The 16,816-nt window shown below is 35.7% G+C and overlaps 1 protein-coding gene across 1 annotated transcript in view; it reads left to right on the top strand.

The window, feature by feature from the left end:
- LOC135087018 (protein bric-a-brac 1-like) overlaps positions 1-16,816 on the top strand; it is a 348,820-nt gene that overhangs the window by 327,185 nt on the left and 4,819 nt on the right. Inside the window, exon 3 of the mRNA XM_063981871.1 lies at positions 8,030-8,087. Within this exon, the coding sequence (XP_063837941.1) occupies positions 8,030-8,087 (58 nt within the window). The remainder of the gene's footprint in view (positions 1-8,029; positions 8,088-16,816) is intronic.

The following is a 16,816-nucleotide window of genomic DNA, read 5'->3' on the forward strand; positions in this document are numbered from 1 at the left end:
TTACGTACGGCCACCATTGTTTGCTGGCCGACTTGGTTTTTGTTCTTAGATATTTGCATATTAGGATGGATATTCGCCTGATCGTTTTGCTGATTTGCCGAGCGGTTGCGTTAGTATAATGTGAGCTATTTTCTTGTGCAACAGTACCAGTAGACACGGCGGCGCATCGCTACAGTTTCTTCAATATTTTGTGACACACCCCATTGCTTTTTATGTACAGGTATGGAACATCGCCTCTCAAGTAGCTGCTTGTTTCATTTGGGATGTTATTTTTGGAAAATTTGAGAAAGGAGAATTTAAATAAGATTTCAAATACAAGTCGTATCTACTTACTTTCAATAATGCTGGAAATTGTTTTCAGATCTCAAATTGTTTAAGACTAAGTATAAAATAGGTTTATAATAAACCCTGGTTACATATTGTGAATAAGTCTTATTTGCTGAATAAAATGTACCTCTGACATTTTGGCAATTTAGTAACTTTCTATTGGTCAACTAATCTTATAACCGGTATAGTACCTTTAAATTATTTTCCCGACATCACAAATGAATTGTCCGCTATTGATAATATCGTTACATAATTAAGCAACGAACTGCCTTCGCTGTCCTTTAATATTGATCGCAGTCTTACACGCTTCGTCTCACCCAATGTTATTTACAAATATGAATTTTTTATTTAGTTTGCATAAGGACGGCGCCTAGCGGGCCACCCCACCACCCCCTATTAATAACCTAAACGTCTACTAAATGATACCCCCATATAATAACGGCGCTTGGAACGACCTCCGCCGACGAAACAACCTACTTACAAACAACAGGGACGGACTTAGGTCGCACCAAATAACGCAGCTCAAGAGTATTTCATTTCAGGAATTCAAATTCAGGGAAGAAAATATAAAACACAGTTTGAGTTTATTGTACTGGTATTTGTTTTGTTCAGTATGTCGATATTTTTGCGGAACTACCATTATAATTTTTGTTTACTAAATAATATTTTTCTATATTTAGGGATGTTTTTTATTCAAATTTCAATTCAATCAAGTTAAAAAACGTCAATATCAGATAACTTTTTTCCGCCATAACCATTCTTCCGCTATTATTAAAATTTGAGTGTTATCGATACACGCTAAATTATCCATGAGTGCACACGCACACTACAATAATGACGCTCGGATTGCTCGGATCAAAATCCCCACACCCCGCGCTTCGCTCGACCAGAAATTGGTAGGGCGCGTCTTTGTGGATGAAACGATCTATAATATTGAATTTCGTAATACACTCGTTACACTCGTACTACCTATCCGTTATTAAATTATTTATGTACGGTATGAATAGGTGCCCAATATTTTACTTGATCCTGTTCCGTAGTACGGCCCTGTGTATTAATATACTTTGAATATATTTTTTACTGACACAACTCTGCGACGAATTGTTTGCTGACGTAAAAAGCCTCTGCCTAATTTATTTCGTTCTGCGCACTTTTTTGTAAATTATTGTAATAGTATTTGTTGTTAGACAAGCTCTTGCTGCCAGTTTGTCAGAGTTATGTCCAACTGTTTAAAAAAATGTTCATATCACTTGAAAGTGGTTAAAAGTGTAACCCAAGAATTTAAAAAGTATTGGCGTTACTTTAAATGTATTCCCAAATGAAACAACTGCCTTCTTTTTTGAGTACCTAACTTATCCTTTTTCAATTAATAATACTTTAAGATAAAGAGCAAAATTAAAGCAAGGTTTATCCAATAAACCCGTTTTTGTTTCAAAAATTAACAAATTGTTCATTAAAATTTGTCACACACTCTGTGTAGCAGACATTGTCATAAATTGTAAATTCCAATACTATCCTCCTAAGGAGGGGGACGATGCATCGAATAGGTATTCTTCTAGTGTAACCTGTAATCCAAAGAAAATACAGGTTTACTCCACTGAAAGGAAAATAGCTGCAACAGCGAGTTGAAAGTACCTATTGTCGGTTGAACCGCCCCCTAGCCAAGGGAAAGCAGCCACTCCATTTCAATAGAGTTCTCCGCCTCCGCTATGAATGGCCACACGGAAATGGAACGCATATTGTGCGTTGACTGTTCCTGGGAACTGTAGTACCGACTACCGGTAGCTTTGACATGGGTGGGTAAATTGCCATCCAATGTTTATTTTTCTAACCCTGGGTTGCATCATCTTACATCAACTATCAAGTCAAGTCTGTAACACTTTATACAAAAACACCGTTTAAAGTTATAGTTACGGTTAAAGTTAAGGTGGTGCTAAGTTACGGTACTTGATTACCATCAAGAGAAAATCAGTTAGAAATTAAACAATAAATTCAATAAAAAATGTCGAGAAAAACTTTGAAGACGGTGTGTGAATGTGACACAGATTTGAATACTTCCAGATCATTTAATTTTTTAACTATGCAATTTTTATGTACCAAAATTTTGCATATTATTATTATGCCAGCTAGGTATGTGCTGGCTCATCTATTTGCGTGTATCGTTGACTGTTTTTAATAATAGGAATCGCAACGTGGCCCGCCTCTAATCGATGGGGCTTTACTGGCAATTAGTCAATAGCTACAATTCAGTATATATTGTTTAATTTAAATAGGTAACGTTATTTGATACTTGAACGTTACCTAGATGTTTAAGAAAAAGATTCGGCAGTACAATTAATCACTTTTAAAAACAGATAAGTGACTATCAAAACTTGTCATTTAAAGTATGTATCGAAATATTATGTAGTGTGATGATGGGATTTTCTAATATTCAGCTTATTATTTTGAACTAATTTGATAATTTGCAATATTAGTCTAAAAATACTTGATGAAATATACGTTAACACCGGGCTCTACATCATTCATCAGTTCTGATATGAGTCCGTCGACAAATTGACTGCTTTGCTTCGTTCATCTTCACGTCAGCCTTTAGACCAGTGGTTCTTAACCGGTGGTCCGCGGACCACTGGTAGTGCCTGGAGGCATTCCAAGTGGTCCGCGAAGACATCGTAATAAACAAGTGACGTGACGTGATGAGTCGAGGCAACACAACGCAAACGGCGCACAGTGGGCGAGAAATCGACCTCCCCTTTCATAGGATTTTGAAAAAAAAAGTGGTCCCTGACAAGACAGAAATTTGGTTAAATGGTCCCTAGTGACTTAAAGGTTAATAACCACTGCTTTAGACAAAGCCTTTGTTTTCTATCAAGAACGATTCGATTTACTTCGCCCGGTTCCATTTCACTGCCCAATCGACTTGCATCGACAATGTTCCTAACTATTCTTTAGACATTTTTATTGAGCTGCCAAAACCGATACTTTATGAGTGGACGTGCTAAAGTCGGCCATTTGCAAGGTATATTTGAAGCCACTATAAAAATAGCTAATCAACTTTCTATCGAACTTTTTAATTGCTCGAACCGTTCATTTCGCAGTAGAGTCGCGGAACAAGTTAGAAATGCTCCTGTCGATAAATAATTGTTGTTTATAACGCTTGTGTTTGCCGCCTATCGGCATTATCACGCTTATGACATTTTCAATCAATTAATTAAAAATGAAATAATTATCCAATGATCATTTCTTGACATTTACCTTCAAAGACTGACATAAAACATGCCCTTTTTCAATGAGGGTTTTCGCGAATGAAAAATCCGCCAGATGGCAATACGTAGACGCGAGGTCCAAATGCTGCATGATTGGTTATTTTTGACATGACATTGACAGATATGTCAAAATCCACCAATCACGCAGCAGTCAGACCCCACATCCACGTCCCGCCATCTAGCGGATCTTTCATTCGCGAAAACCCTCATTGCGAAGAGATGATTGTCCATCAATAATGACATAAATAGTCAATTATCATTAATTGAGCCTTTAAAGACGTCACTCCCAAGTATTTTTTTATATTGTCTTGGAAAATTAATAGATAAATCTTTTCTAAGTCAAATTACCAAGATAGAGACTAAGCCCGAGTTGGCACCACCTAACTTTGACCGTAACTACACTCGCGAGCAAATGTATGGAATCACTTACATGAAGTTGTTTCCACGCGATCTTGTGTACTAACGAATTTGTTAGTAACAAAAAAAGTGCCACCATTTTAAAGATTAAACTTTTAACTTTAAATTGATACCAAATTCATTTAATTTAAAGCGTGCTTATCGGTGACCTGCCGTCAGTTTCAAGCCTGTGGCAGGCCTTTTTGAAGTCAAATTCTATTGCTTATATCTTAGACGAACTGTCCACTCGCTAACAGCTATCCTACGAACATTTCTGAGCTCTTGCTGGACGTCGATACCAGTCAAATGACGATTTCATATAGAGGTTGACATGAAAAACGGTCATCCCTCTGCGATGTGCACCGACGCTGTTCAGAACTTGGTCTCGGGATAAAGCCACCAGTCTCCCGAAAGCGTCTTAAAACTTTCGAAACCCAGGACTGGCTTATGTGGAGCTGACGTGCGACAGCCCGCTGGCTGAGCCCTTCTTGCAATAATGCAACGATTTGTGCTGCTTCTGAAGGTGTAAAATCCCAGGTAAAGTGTCAAAAGAAGCGGAGATGTGTATGGATCAACGTGTGAAAGCAAAAATCCGAAAACACGTACTTTTATAGGGGGAAATAGGCGGCAACTCGCGACGTATCAAACAGTTGATACATGTCTTTTCCTTACTTCTTCATTTCAGCCGGGATATCTTTTTAAATACTGGTGTGATTTAAATGAATTTGGTATCAATTTAAAGTTAAAAGTTTAATCTTTAAAATGGTGCCACTTTTTTTGTTACTAACACATTCGTTAGTACACAAGATCGCGTGGAAACAACTTCATGTAAGTGATTCCATACTTTTGCTCGCGAGTGTATAACGATAACCGGTGTTTTTTGTATGGAGTTTGACAGATTTTTGACGTATTTCAATGTAAACTAAGATGGTGCAACCGATGTTACGTATCTTGGATATTCGCGTTAAATATTTTCCCAATTGACACTTGCGCTGGGTCCAGTCGCATGGAGTGCACCGCGAATGGCTTAGCATTCTTCATTGCTAAGTGCGCCTATTATTATGACGCCCCCCGCCCGGCCCCTCCCACGCGTACATAAATCTATTTTATCGTACCGGCAATAAATTTTATTTTGGGATCTTTAATTCTTTGTTATTGAATTGGATTTTAGTGTTTTATTCGGGTAAACAAACAATACATCGGCGTTCAACGGTACTTAGCGCACGTGCGCGCAGTAAACACGACAAGCGGCGCGCGCGGCGACGCCCGCCGACTTAATAAAACAATTTTATTTGTAGATTGGCCTGCGTTGCATTATAGCGCCGTAAACCCGGCTTTTGTCTGTACAATTAAACCTTCGATAAAGTTTAGTTGTAACGAACAAAGAATGCCGCTCGAACAATCCGAACGTAAATACGGCGCGCGCGCGTGATCCACAGTAGCGATCGATAAAATATGCAACCGTAAACTTCCTGCATGGATGGGGAAATGTAAATTTACTGACGAATTGTTCTTTTTATCTGACCGTTATAACTATACGGCTGCTCGACCGCCTGCGAAATTAATCGCCCTATCAATATAAGCTCGACAATGTTTCATTAAATACAGAATATCGCCGGAGCCGGATTGATTGACGTTTACATCGTTTTATAGCATTTTCAATAGTTTTATTACTCTGTTTGCTTTGTCTTTACGAATAGCGCACGGCTAATATAAAATCTGTTTGGTTTGAACTATCTGATGTTATTTTTGATGCTTTTGTGGGACCGGTTCCTAAATGGGCGCTAGTTACACTGAAGGCGGCGCCCACAAAGCTTCAAATTTACTGCAAAGCAAACCGGAAAATGTAGACAAAACTCGCAAAACATTTGCAAACAACCTGTCGAAACTCACAAATTAACTTGTAACCGCAAACAATTCGGCATCACGATTTTTCTGACACTAAACGAATTTATAGCAAAGCGCATTCCGAAAAAACGGTACAAAGCTCTACGCTCGTTTAGCGAAAGGTTCCGTGCAGTTAATACAATTAGTTATTTGTGTCTGCAGTATTTATCTAATAGGTTCTCTGTTTACATCTTTGTTCGAATGTAGGCACTATCCGCATTTCAGTAAGAGCTCCGCTGCTAAAAGTGACGTGACGCATGAATGGTCCGCTTCAGACACTGGCTACGGGCCCCTGAAAGGCGTCGGCCCACACGTCGGGAACACTCGTTATAATATTGAAGGTAGATATTCTGTGGCGGGTAACCGCTGGAATACAAAAATACTGTCACATTCCGCGTGTTGCGGGGACATCTTGGCGCGCCGGCGTGGCTGGAAAAAAGCTGCCGGAAAAAATACCCCCTTTTGAAGTTAACATTTACCCCGAAATTGAAACCCTGAGTTCGGCGATACAAAGGATGTCATATCGTTTGGCGTGCTTGCGCTCTGTTTTAAGCAAAGGAATACAGTTCCACTATGCTAGTGTTGCAATGGACAGTGATATTGCAGAAAATGCAGAATCTTTAAGCAACTGACAACGCCTGAAATAAAAAATTCTCTTACCTCTTTCGATTTGAGTGGCCGTCATTTTAATTAAAGATGTAGAGTTAAAACATGGCTTCCGTTTTAAGAGTTATTTTACGCTCTAAAATGGAAATCTGATTCAATTCCTTTTTTAACCTTATAAGTAAAATTTTATAAAAAAAAATAAAACCGACTCCAAAAAACCTACACTAAAACGTAGAAAAATAATTACTAATTACCTACTTATTTATTAGGACGAATTAATTATTAATATTTATGTAGGTATACCATGATTGATACTTCTGGAGTCGGTGCCAAGATTATGAAACATGTAAAGTTTGCCTGCACCGACTCCAAAAGTATCAATCATGGTATACCTACATAAATATTAATAATTAATTCGTCCTAATAAATAAGTAGGTAATTAGTAATTATTTTTCTACGTTTTAGTGTAGGTTTTTTGGAGTCGGTTTTATTTTTTTTTATAAAATTTTACTTATTTCTTGCTTTTTAGTTAACTAATTATTACCTTGATGTTACCACTGAAGGTAGGCAGTACACTGAGACCAAAAAAAATTGGTTCATAATCGGCGGAGATATTGCGTATAAAAAAGTTCATCCCCAATTTTCCACCCTTGGGGGTGAAATATTTTCTTCAAATTCGCATGAAACCACCCTTTTGATAATACCTATTCAACAAAAAAATAATCGTTCAAATTGGTTTATAATCGGCGGAGATATTGCGTATAAAAAAGTTCATCCCCAATTTTCCACCCTTGGGGGTTGTTTTTTTTATTATTAAATTTAAATGGGACCACCCTTGAGATATTACCTATACGCCGAAAAAAGATTTGTTCAAATCGGTTCATAATTGGCGGAGTTATCGCGTAACAAACATAGAAAAAAAAAAAAAAAAAAAACATACGGGTCGAATTGAGAACCTCCTCTTTTTTTGAAGTCGGTTGAAAATGGGAAACTAAAATCAGATTTTTCTTTTTGTGATTCGAGCCGTTAAAAGGATTTATGCTACAAACAACAAAAATGTCAGATTTGGTACGAAATGCTTGTATCCTTTTTTTAAGCTCGCGTTTCGCTTACTCTGTTCTTTTATTATTTAAAATAACAGTTGGAGTTTGTCAAAATAGTGCGGATTTTTGGCGCCATCTGCTTACCGAGCTAACAGTTGTGGGTTCAAATCCAGCAAGGGGTAAATGTTTATGTGATGAGCACGAGCATTTGTGCTTGAGTCATGACCGTTTAATATGTGTAATGTATGTTTATCCTTTGTTTAATCGCCACAGAATGGGCTCTGCTTAGTTTGGGCTAGGAAGTGTGTGGTAGTTGGAGTAATCCATAATTTATAAGCTGTTTCGGAGACTTACTCATATCTTTTTCAATTTATAAGCATACATCACTAAAAACAAATGTATTATATCAACTACTTACCAAAAATCAGTTCACGATGTAACCATTGTTCTTGAATTATTTATAGATTTATTACGATTATTAACAAATTCTTTTTCTTCTTGTTACAGGCAAAGCTTCTGGAGAATTCTCATGCTTGGCTGGGCGCATCCACCTCTTCTATTGCAGGTCAGTTGATGAGGTTCCTCCTCGTGTTCTCATTATTCGTGCACCTTTCTTTTGAAATCACCGCTTAAATTAATCGCATTGAAGTTACGTATATTGACGACATTCTACTGGCATTTTTTTCTTCCTTATACATAGATGGTTTATTGTTTTATAGGACGAGTAAAGTCGATCAAGATGGCTCTTAAGTCTATTAAAGTCAAAGGAAGACCTAATTATAGTAGTGTCCTGAGAAAACAGACTGTAGAAATTGCATTAAAATGTTTACTATTCAATATATTTACGAAGAACCTGGGCCTTGTGATATAATTATTATTTGTCTTGCATTTTTCAATCGTTTATAATTTCCCTATACCTTAAAGTACCTAAGCAGTTTTAAAACTCTATTGGGCTTAATGTTATTGTTATTGGTCCGCTTGTCCGCTGCAAACGCACCTTTATTCCAGTGCACCAAGAGTTGTCTCAATTTTGATAACTTCATTTTTTATCTCATAACAATCAAATTTTCCACTTAACGTTTATATCGTTACATGCCATAGGATAATAATAACCTTCCCACGTTTCCCCGCATTGCAGTTGCCTTAATATACTACATCGCTAAATGCAGTATTGAAAATTAGATTTTCGCAATAAGCTACAAAAGACTGTCTCACGTTTAGCATTGCAACAATAAATATACTAAAACACCTGTAGAATGTCAGTATGTGTTGCGTCATGTGAAATTTCACATTGTTTGATACTGCGCTATAACATTGTATGTGGATGTGTGCATGGTTGTACTACCGTACCGATGGCTTAGACAAGATGCCGACGATGTGTTACTCTTCTCTTATCGTTATAGACTGCGTGAAGTCACGTGACATTTCTATTTTAATGTTAATGAACGCAGAACTTTAATTTCAATTATTTAAAATTTGGCGTTCATGTTGAATTTTTAAGTAGACAATTTATTATTGGACATGATTGATTCATACCAGACAGCAATCAATGATAAAATGGATTTTATAAATTGTAGCTTCTATAATAATCATCTATTGCTTTCTTCTAAGGAACTTTTTAATGAAGGATTCCAACGCCACATTTTTTCGTTTGATCATTTTCACAACCCGACATTACTGTGCTTTCTTCCAAATTATTAAGAGTAATATTTCTGTTTTTGCTTTAATTATCAATTGGATGATTCCTAGTAGTCGAGTAGTTCTGAAAAAGTTTGCAACTAAACGATTTAAATTATCTACATCGCGATTCTATTGACTTTAACGATATACGAAAGCATCTCGTCTAAGGGCTATAGTGATGCAATATCTACTTCTACGTATTATTCATATTCAATGATAAGTAGGTATGCTAGTCGAGCTGATTATGTCGTGGGAAACGCATTGCGAGGAAATAAGCCGGCGCGTAACGTAACGGCAGATACGAAAGTATCTATGGCTGATGATGTACAGACGAAAGCACATCAAGCTGCACTGCAACATCTTATGTAGTTATAATAGGTGTCATTTTTCAATAAAAATGTGTAGTCTGACGTGCTGTCGATTGAAATAATCGCAATGACCAAAACTTCATTCAATAATAATCACTCTCATAACCTATTTTTGTTTTAATTTTCATCTTCCTACCTCACTAATGAAGTATATATTGCATCACACAATGCGCGAGCTTTGTAGTATAAGTACTTTACGTTAGTGTTGTTAATTTTATCTATAGAATTCCACGGTCATGCACTGAAGTTGAAAGCACCAACGTGGACACAAAACCAACTTCAAGAAGCGATTCAAGCAGTGGTCACCCAACGGATGAGGTTCACTCAAGCATCGACGCATTTCGGCATACCTAAGGGAACGTTGTACGATAATATACTAGGAAAATCAAAAAGAATGGCCGTCTTAGACGACGCAGACCTACTAACAAGTGAAGAAAGAGCAGTGCTAGATTTTTGTTGTGAGACTAGTGTTTCCCCATATAATAGAAGAACCAAAAAGTCATTGGCAGAGGTCTTAACATTTGTAGAGAAATTAAGAAAAAATAGAGATCCCAATTTCGCATTTGTAGGTCTAACAGGGTTCAGGTGGTGGTGGGCGTTCTGTAAGAAGCATTCGATAGTGTCGCTTTACTACGAAGGCTCCAGTAAAAGCAAAAATACAAAATTTAAAGCTGAACATCCGACAGATGATGAATCTTAACACGAATTTATCAAACTAACTCAAGTAAAGCCATTGCCTTAAAGATATTCACGGACTGCCGCAAGGGAGCCAACCTGTTCCCTATTTTAATAACATCCTTGTTTCAAAGAATTAAGTAATAAAGTCAATTATAGTCTTATAATGACAGGATTTAATACTCTATTCGTTTTTATAAGCCATTGTTAATAATCCATTTAATTAGTGCCATGTGTATAGACTCCGATACATAAAAAATGTACGACCCTTCATCATTGATTTTTATATTTCCCTTTTTAAATGAAATCACATTGAATTATTTATTAAGTAAATGTGTTTCACGGCGATATTATCCAATTAGTGAGAAAGAGTTTTGATAGTAAAAGTAGATAATTAATATTTCTTATTGCATTTATATGGTGACGACGTGGTTTCGTATTTTTGTAAGGTTATTAATGTACATGTACATTTTCTATATTAAGTAGTATTACCTAGATTTAAAATTGCTAGTGATGTAATAAATGTACTGAATGTATAAAATACTGTTGAATGTATGTTAGAACATGTGAAATTGGGAGAAAATACAACGTCACAAAAAAGGTCGCACATGCTCTTTAGATACAATAAATTCTTCCTCTCATATTAAGTTACGAGGAACGATAAATATTGTAGACATGCGCAATGTTCCGCTGTTAACGTTTTAATAAGTTTTCCACTCAAAAGAGGAAAAGACTGAACAAGAAACTGAACTCTTGCGAAAATTTTAATTAATACTTTAACGACGAATATAGCTTGGTACTTAATTAGAATAAAATCAATAGTAATTATTACGAATATAAGTACGGAAGGTCGAGGTGCCTTAAAGCTATTGTGATAGATAGGTACAATCAGGTACATATCGTTATAATTAAATAAGTGTGAATTTTAGTGTTTTAAAGAAAATTTTTGGATTACTTTTGGAGCTATGTTAACTTTTAGGATTTCTGCTCGAAAAGTAATCTAATACACCCTGTCTGGTGGTCTGGTGGAACATAGGGCATGCTTTTACGAGGTGTTAACTCTATTATGGGACCCATAGCGACAGCCGGAGAGAAAATAAGGGGAACATTTTGTTTGATCGACTAGAAAACTTGATGCCCCACTATCGACATTATTGCACTCGTAGATGGTACTTTAATCTTAATTTTAAATAAATTTTAAGCTTGTTCCCAAATTATGTGATCTGGGGGCTTAGTGTGAGTTTACATCAAATGTCTTCACTAGCGAGCGCGTCAAAAAAATCTATGAAGATTTTAGTTCTTGAAAGTATCCGCTAGGGACGCTGTACAATCCGTCATACATTTATTTTTTTACGCAGTCGCTAGTGAAGACGTTTAATGTAAACTCACACTAAGCTATGGCTATAAGAAAAAAAACAAAAGAGGTTGAAGTGATATTGTCAAATGCTAGCGTTAATTTCAAAAGTTGATGTTTTTTTTTTATTTAAAATAACTGGCACATTTTCTAGTTGACCCTCCTTTTCGCAGTGCGTGGTGGGATTTTTAAGTTATAAAAAAAATATCCGTTTATTGTTTGTATTATCTTTTGCAGTGTTCTTGGCATATTTGAGGCTGTAAGCCTATTGTATGATTTGCTTTAAAAATAACCACTAGATAAGTTCGTATTTCCTTCACGAATAAACTTGTTATTACAAAAACAATAAAAAGTCTTAATTGCCTTAAATATTATAGACAGGACGAAAGTAGTAAACTTCATACAATGTTACTTTTTAATATCATAAGAGTATCATGTCGCAATTTTTTATGATGATTCATACACGGTTCTTTGATAAATCGATTTCCTCAATTATGGAACATCGATACGATGGTTTATACACAAAAGCGGCATTTAAACATTTCGATTACAAAAAAGGGCATGGAACACTTTATCACAATAATTATTGAACTTGCTTACATGAACCTACTGGTATCTTGTAAGTTCCGTCCATTTAAATATAGTACAATTTATTATTATTTATTGTAAAGATAGTCTTTGTAGATAAATTTGCAGTTAACCTATGCTAAATTAGTACCTAATCCACATTCAATTACTTATTTGTTTTAATAACAAGATGTGCACCGGTAGATCTATAGTACGTTTGATAACAGAATAGAATACAATTTTAAAATTTTGGATAATAATCTACCACCCTGTATTAAATAAAGTTGTAAAGGCTGTTATTTTGCATCAGAAATGTGAAGTCTTCAGTTGTCGACTGTACAACGTTTGGAGTCCATACCTGGTGTCAGATTTAAGCCGCCATCATCAGCGTCTGACATGGCTAAATTGGAGCGATGAATAACTTGCTTTCAATGGAATCATATTAAATTTTCCTCAATTTTTCATAGGATATCACACCAGAGAATAAAATCAAGCACCCTAGAGCTGAAAGAGTCTCATTTCCAATTCATTGAATTGAGCTATAGAGCCGTTTACTAGTCATAATCATCGAAGACTAAAGTGTTTCCATTTTTATCATACTATCTGATGACCAGTTGACAAGATATACTCACAATTCAATTAAACTTCAGAGTATAAAATAGCGATCTTATTGAGGTTGTATCGTGTTTTAAATGTACTTAATTCCCGTCCTTAAACGAATTATCTCGTGAGGCGACTACCGAACGACTGACATTTAGATTTCACTTAGTAATTGCATGGTAGCATTCGCGGCGATATTTCAGCCGATTTTTATAGCAAAAAATATCGATTTATTATTAAATTTAGGTATATTACTAAGTACGGCGCAAAAAAGAAAGCTCAATGGACTTTAGACCGTATCTTTTGTCTTTATTCCGCCATTACTCGATAAAAGCGTAATTTTTTAAAAGGAGTAATTGATAAAAAACGCAAGCACATTAGACAAGAGCAGCCTACTGCATAATAAGCGACACTAGTAGACGCCCGCGGTTTCGGTCACGCGATGAATAAAATATCGTACGCTGTTAACGGTTGCGGTTTGATGTTTGTATAATTTGCGACAATCGAGCTAAATCACAAATTGGTATTCATTAGTGATTGACGCACAAACGTATATTCAATATAAGTATGTCACCCCTCCTTCGTCACCGGGGTGGCATTTGACCCCATGTTTTATTAGAAGTATTTTTAGAAAAATGTCAGTGCTAACAATGGTTGGCAATTCTGAAAGTATTAATAAGGTAGTATGTTTATATCACCATCAGTCAGTTAAACTAAGATGTATAATATGTCATTCCGCTGACGAAGACGGAGTGGCTTAAAGGACTAAAGCGAAAGGAAAAAGTGTGTCAACTCAAAAAAAAATTCGCGCCTTCCACCTTCAATTTTGCAAATATTAAATCGTAACAATTAATTACTTGAGTACTTATATCATTCCTCTTATAAAATGATGATTAATTAATATATTATTTTGGATAAAAACCTACCACCCTGTATAAAATAAAATTGTATATCACGTATTACTTTACTTGAAACCTGCTTCATTTCATTAAGTACTGGACTCTACAGGCCTAGAATACAAAGTTGGTACAAGTTGAATTTTCTTGTTTGCATTAAAACGTCATTAATGTAATGGACAAATTATTCAACGCAATATTTCTACATGAAACACTGATATTTATGGCACTCAAATGTAATTAAAATTCTTTATCTTTGTGTTGATTGATTCTTTAGATATCAGCTCCAGTAATTATTTTCTTATGCAAAACCGTTGTTCGGTATTAAATTTATATTCCTTTTAGAATATAATACAGTGTTATTTTTATTAATATGTAAACGTGCCCTATTGAATAATAGTGGGTATTAGGTATTAGCTCTGATCAACTTCGTTTGGAATTTAATCATAAATTAAAATAATTAAGTCTTCAGCGTATTTGTTTTTATCGCAATTTTTTTATCGCAATATGACGTACTTAATATCAACAATGAAACTCGTTCGCGAATTATAATTTGTTATAGAACACAATGCATCTGCCAAAAAAATCTCTAAACACAGAGAGGGTTGATCTTATACCTATACCTACGTTTTGACCAGCACAAGAACTTGCAATGAAATAATAAATAGCAGTTAATTTTGAACTATTACTTGAAAGTTACAAAGTTCAAAATCGATTAGGCAATATCTCAACGTTGAGATAATTTGACCAGAAGACTGTACGTTTTGTACAGTTTGCACACAGGCTCCTGTTCAATCCTACTAATATTATAAATGCGAAAGTTTGGATGTCTGGATGTTTGTTACTCTTTCACGCAAAAACTACTGAACGGATTTTGATTATTGTTTATAACCCACAATAACCAATTTATGACGATCTGTGACAAACGAAATTTCACGCGGGTGAAGCCGCGGGCAAAAGCTAGTGACATAATAAAAACATCACGCCTCACGCATGCCCGCCGTTTGCCTGGGGCTCTCTTTAAAACGAAAACTGTGTAATTAGCTATCTTATCGTTATAAATTCAATGCAACACTACGCATTTTGTTCTTTTGTAAACACTTAGGGCACCTGCTATAACGCACAAAAACCTTGGGCAGCTCTGTTACGAATACTTTAATAAGGGAAATTGCTGCCTCTCGACGTCTATAATTGGTGTCAATATATACTTCAAGTGGCTAATTAATTAAATAAAAAAGCATTCAGGTCTAGCCACATTGTGGCGATATAGCATGCGAGTTATAACATTGTAATAACGCAAAAACTCCTTATAAGGTACAATCATAATGCATCGCGTACACGCTCCGTCTTCACACTACGTTTATAATATTATCATAAATGATAAAAAGTCGAAAGGTGTTTGAAATGTAGAACTATGTATGTTATGCGCAAACGCAAATGACAGTGCAGGGTTGTCATTATTTTGTTTTAGGAATATTCATTTCGTTTTGTTTATTTTTAATATGTACTTTTGTCTCGTACAGCTCAAGATAGAAACTATTGAAATAGCTCTCCGATAGTTGGAATTAGTTTGGAGGACTACAATAGACGAGTGAACGGGAAAGTTCATTTTAGTATAAACTCTTGACTGTTCGGCAATAAAGCTTGTCTTCGGAATATTTTAAACACCGTATCAGCCCTTACAATGTCCAGTTAGAAATAACTTAAGACTGAAATTTTAATTATGTCTCTATACCTTTACTTATGGGCTCTACCTACTTCATGTCTATTTCATTTGCGACTCTTCATTCATTGGCATATACTAATTTGAGTTCTTATCACAAACATTTATATTTATGATAAGAAGTTTTCATTGTAACCACATAATTTCAACTTAAAATGTTCGTTATCATTCGGATGCGACAGCTAGATTCCGTAATACTTACCGTTGCCTGTATAGTATGGTAATTGCTTATTATCATAAATACTCTGCCTTTTCACATTTAAATATTTAACATAGATAATGGTAATGCAAAAACCAGAACTTTCGATGCCAGAACGCGAGCGACACAAGTATAAAATGCTAAATAATATCATTACTTACATGTTCAGTAATATTACAAGACCGTTTAGCATTACTGCACATATTCCTGTGTCCCGATGTGTCTGGCCCCCGTGGTGGACGGACCCGATTTCATTTCAGTGGTATCTGGTACAAATTACTTTTATTTCGACGATCAGCTATTATAACTCAATTCAAATCAGTGTGCTTACCATGAGTTTACGTTAGCTGTGCTCGGTAGTGACTGCGTCAAAAAATCTATGAAGATTTTAGTTCTTGAAAGTAGCCGCTAGGGGCGCTGTACAATTTGTCATTCATATAACGCACGCTTGGTGCAATAACGTCACAAGTACAATAAATGTTTTTTCGTATTTCTGACGTTATTGCACCAAGTGTGCGATAATGTCATTTTTTACGTAGTCGCTAGCGAGCACACCTAACGTAAACTTATGGTAAGCACACAGGAGCGTCCACCACGGGGCAAGACACATCGGGGGCGTGCCACAGAACCATCGTCTCGTGTCTCAGCTCTGAAACTAGTCACAGCAAATGTTTGGCTGCCCATACCATAAAGTTAGCAAGTTTGCACCCTTTAGTATTATTCCAATCAAGGAGTTCCAATCTGGAAGCGTTCTGTGCTCCCGAATTTATACAACTCAAAGGCTATCAGTGCAAGAGTGAGTACACGTATCTTGGGCGAACTCATGCATCATAGATTAATTTAAACACATCACTGTATGCGATTCTAGCAATATCTTAGCAGTCACAATATTTACTTCTTTCAAACTAAGCTTAAAAGCTTGTGTAGGCACAGGGTGCATTCACTTCATATGTCTATGTACCACTGTTATAAAAAGAAGTGCCTGGAAATACATATTTGCATCTCGATACACAAATAATCACTAATTATTTTTAATGCATCACTATTTGATCAATATTAAGTCATAAGATTATAACAATCTTTAAAAGTTTATTGTATTAAATACCTATAAGATGGAACTTATTCTTTTAAATGCCTACATTTTTGTAATTGAACTGCCATATCGATTAAGTTAAAATGTTGTTATAATGTAATGTAAGTTACAATTAAGAATAAGATACTTAATAATACCG

The sequence above is a fragment of the Ostrinia nubilalis genome, chromosome Z (genome assembly GCF_963855985.1).
Source record: "Ostrinia nubilalis chromosome Z, ilOstNubi1.1, whole genome shotgun sequence".
Taxonomy (NCBI): domain Eukaryota; kingdom Metazoa; phylum Arthropoda; class Insecta; order Lepidoptera; family Crambidae; genus Ostrinia; species Ostrinia nubilalis.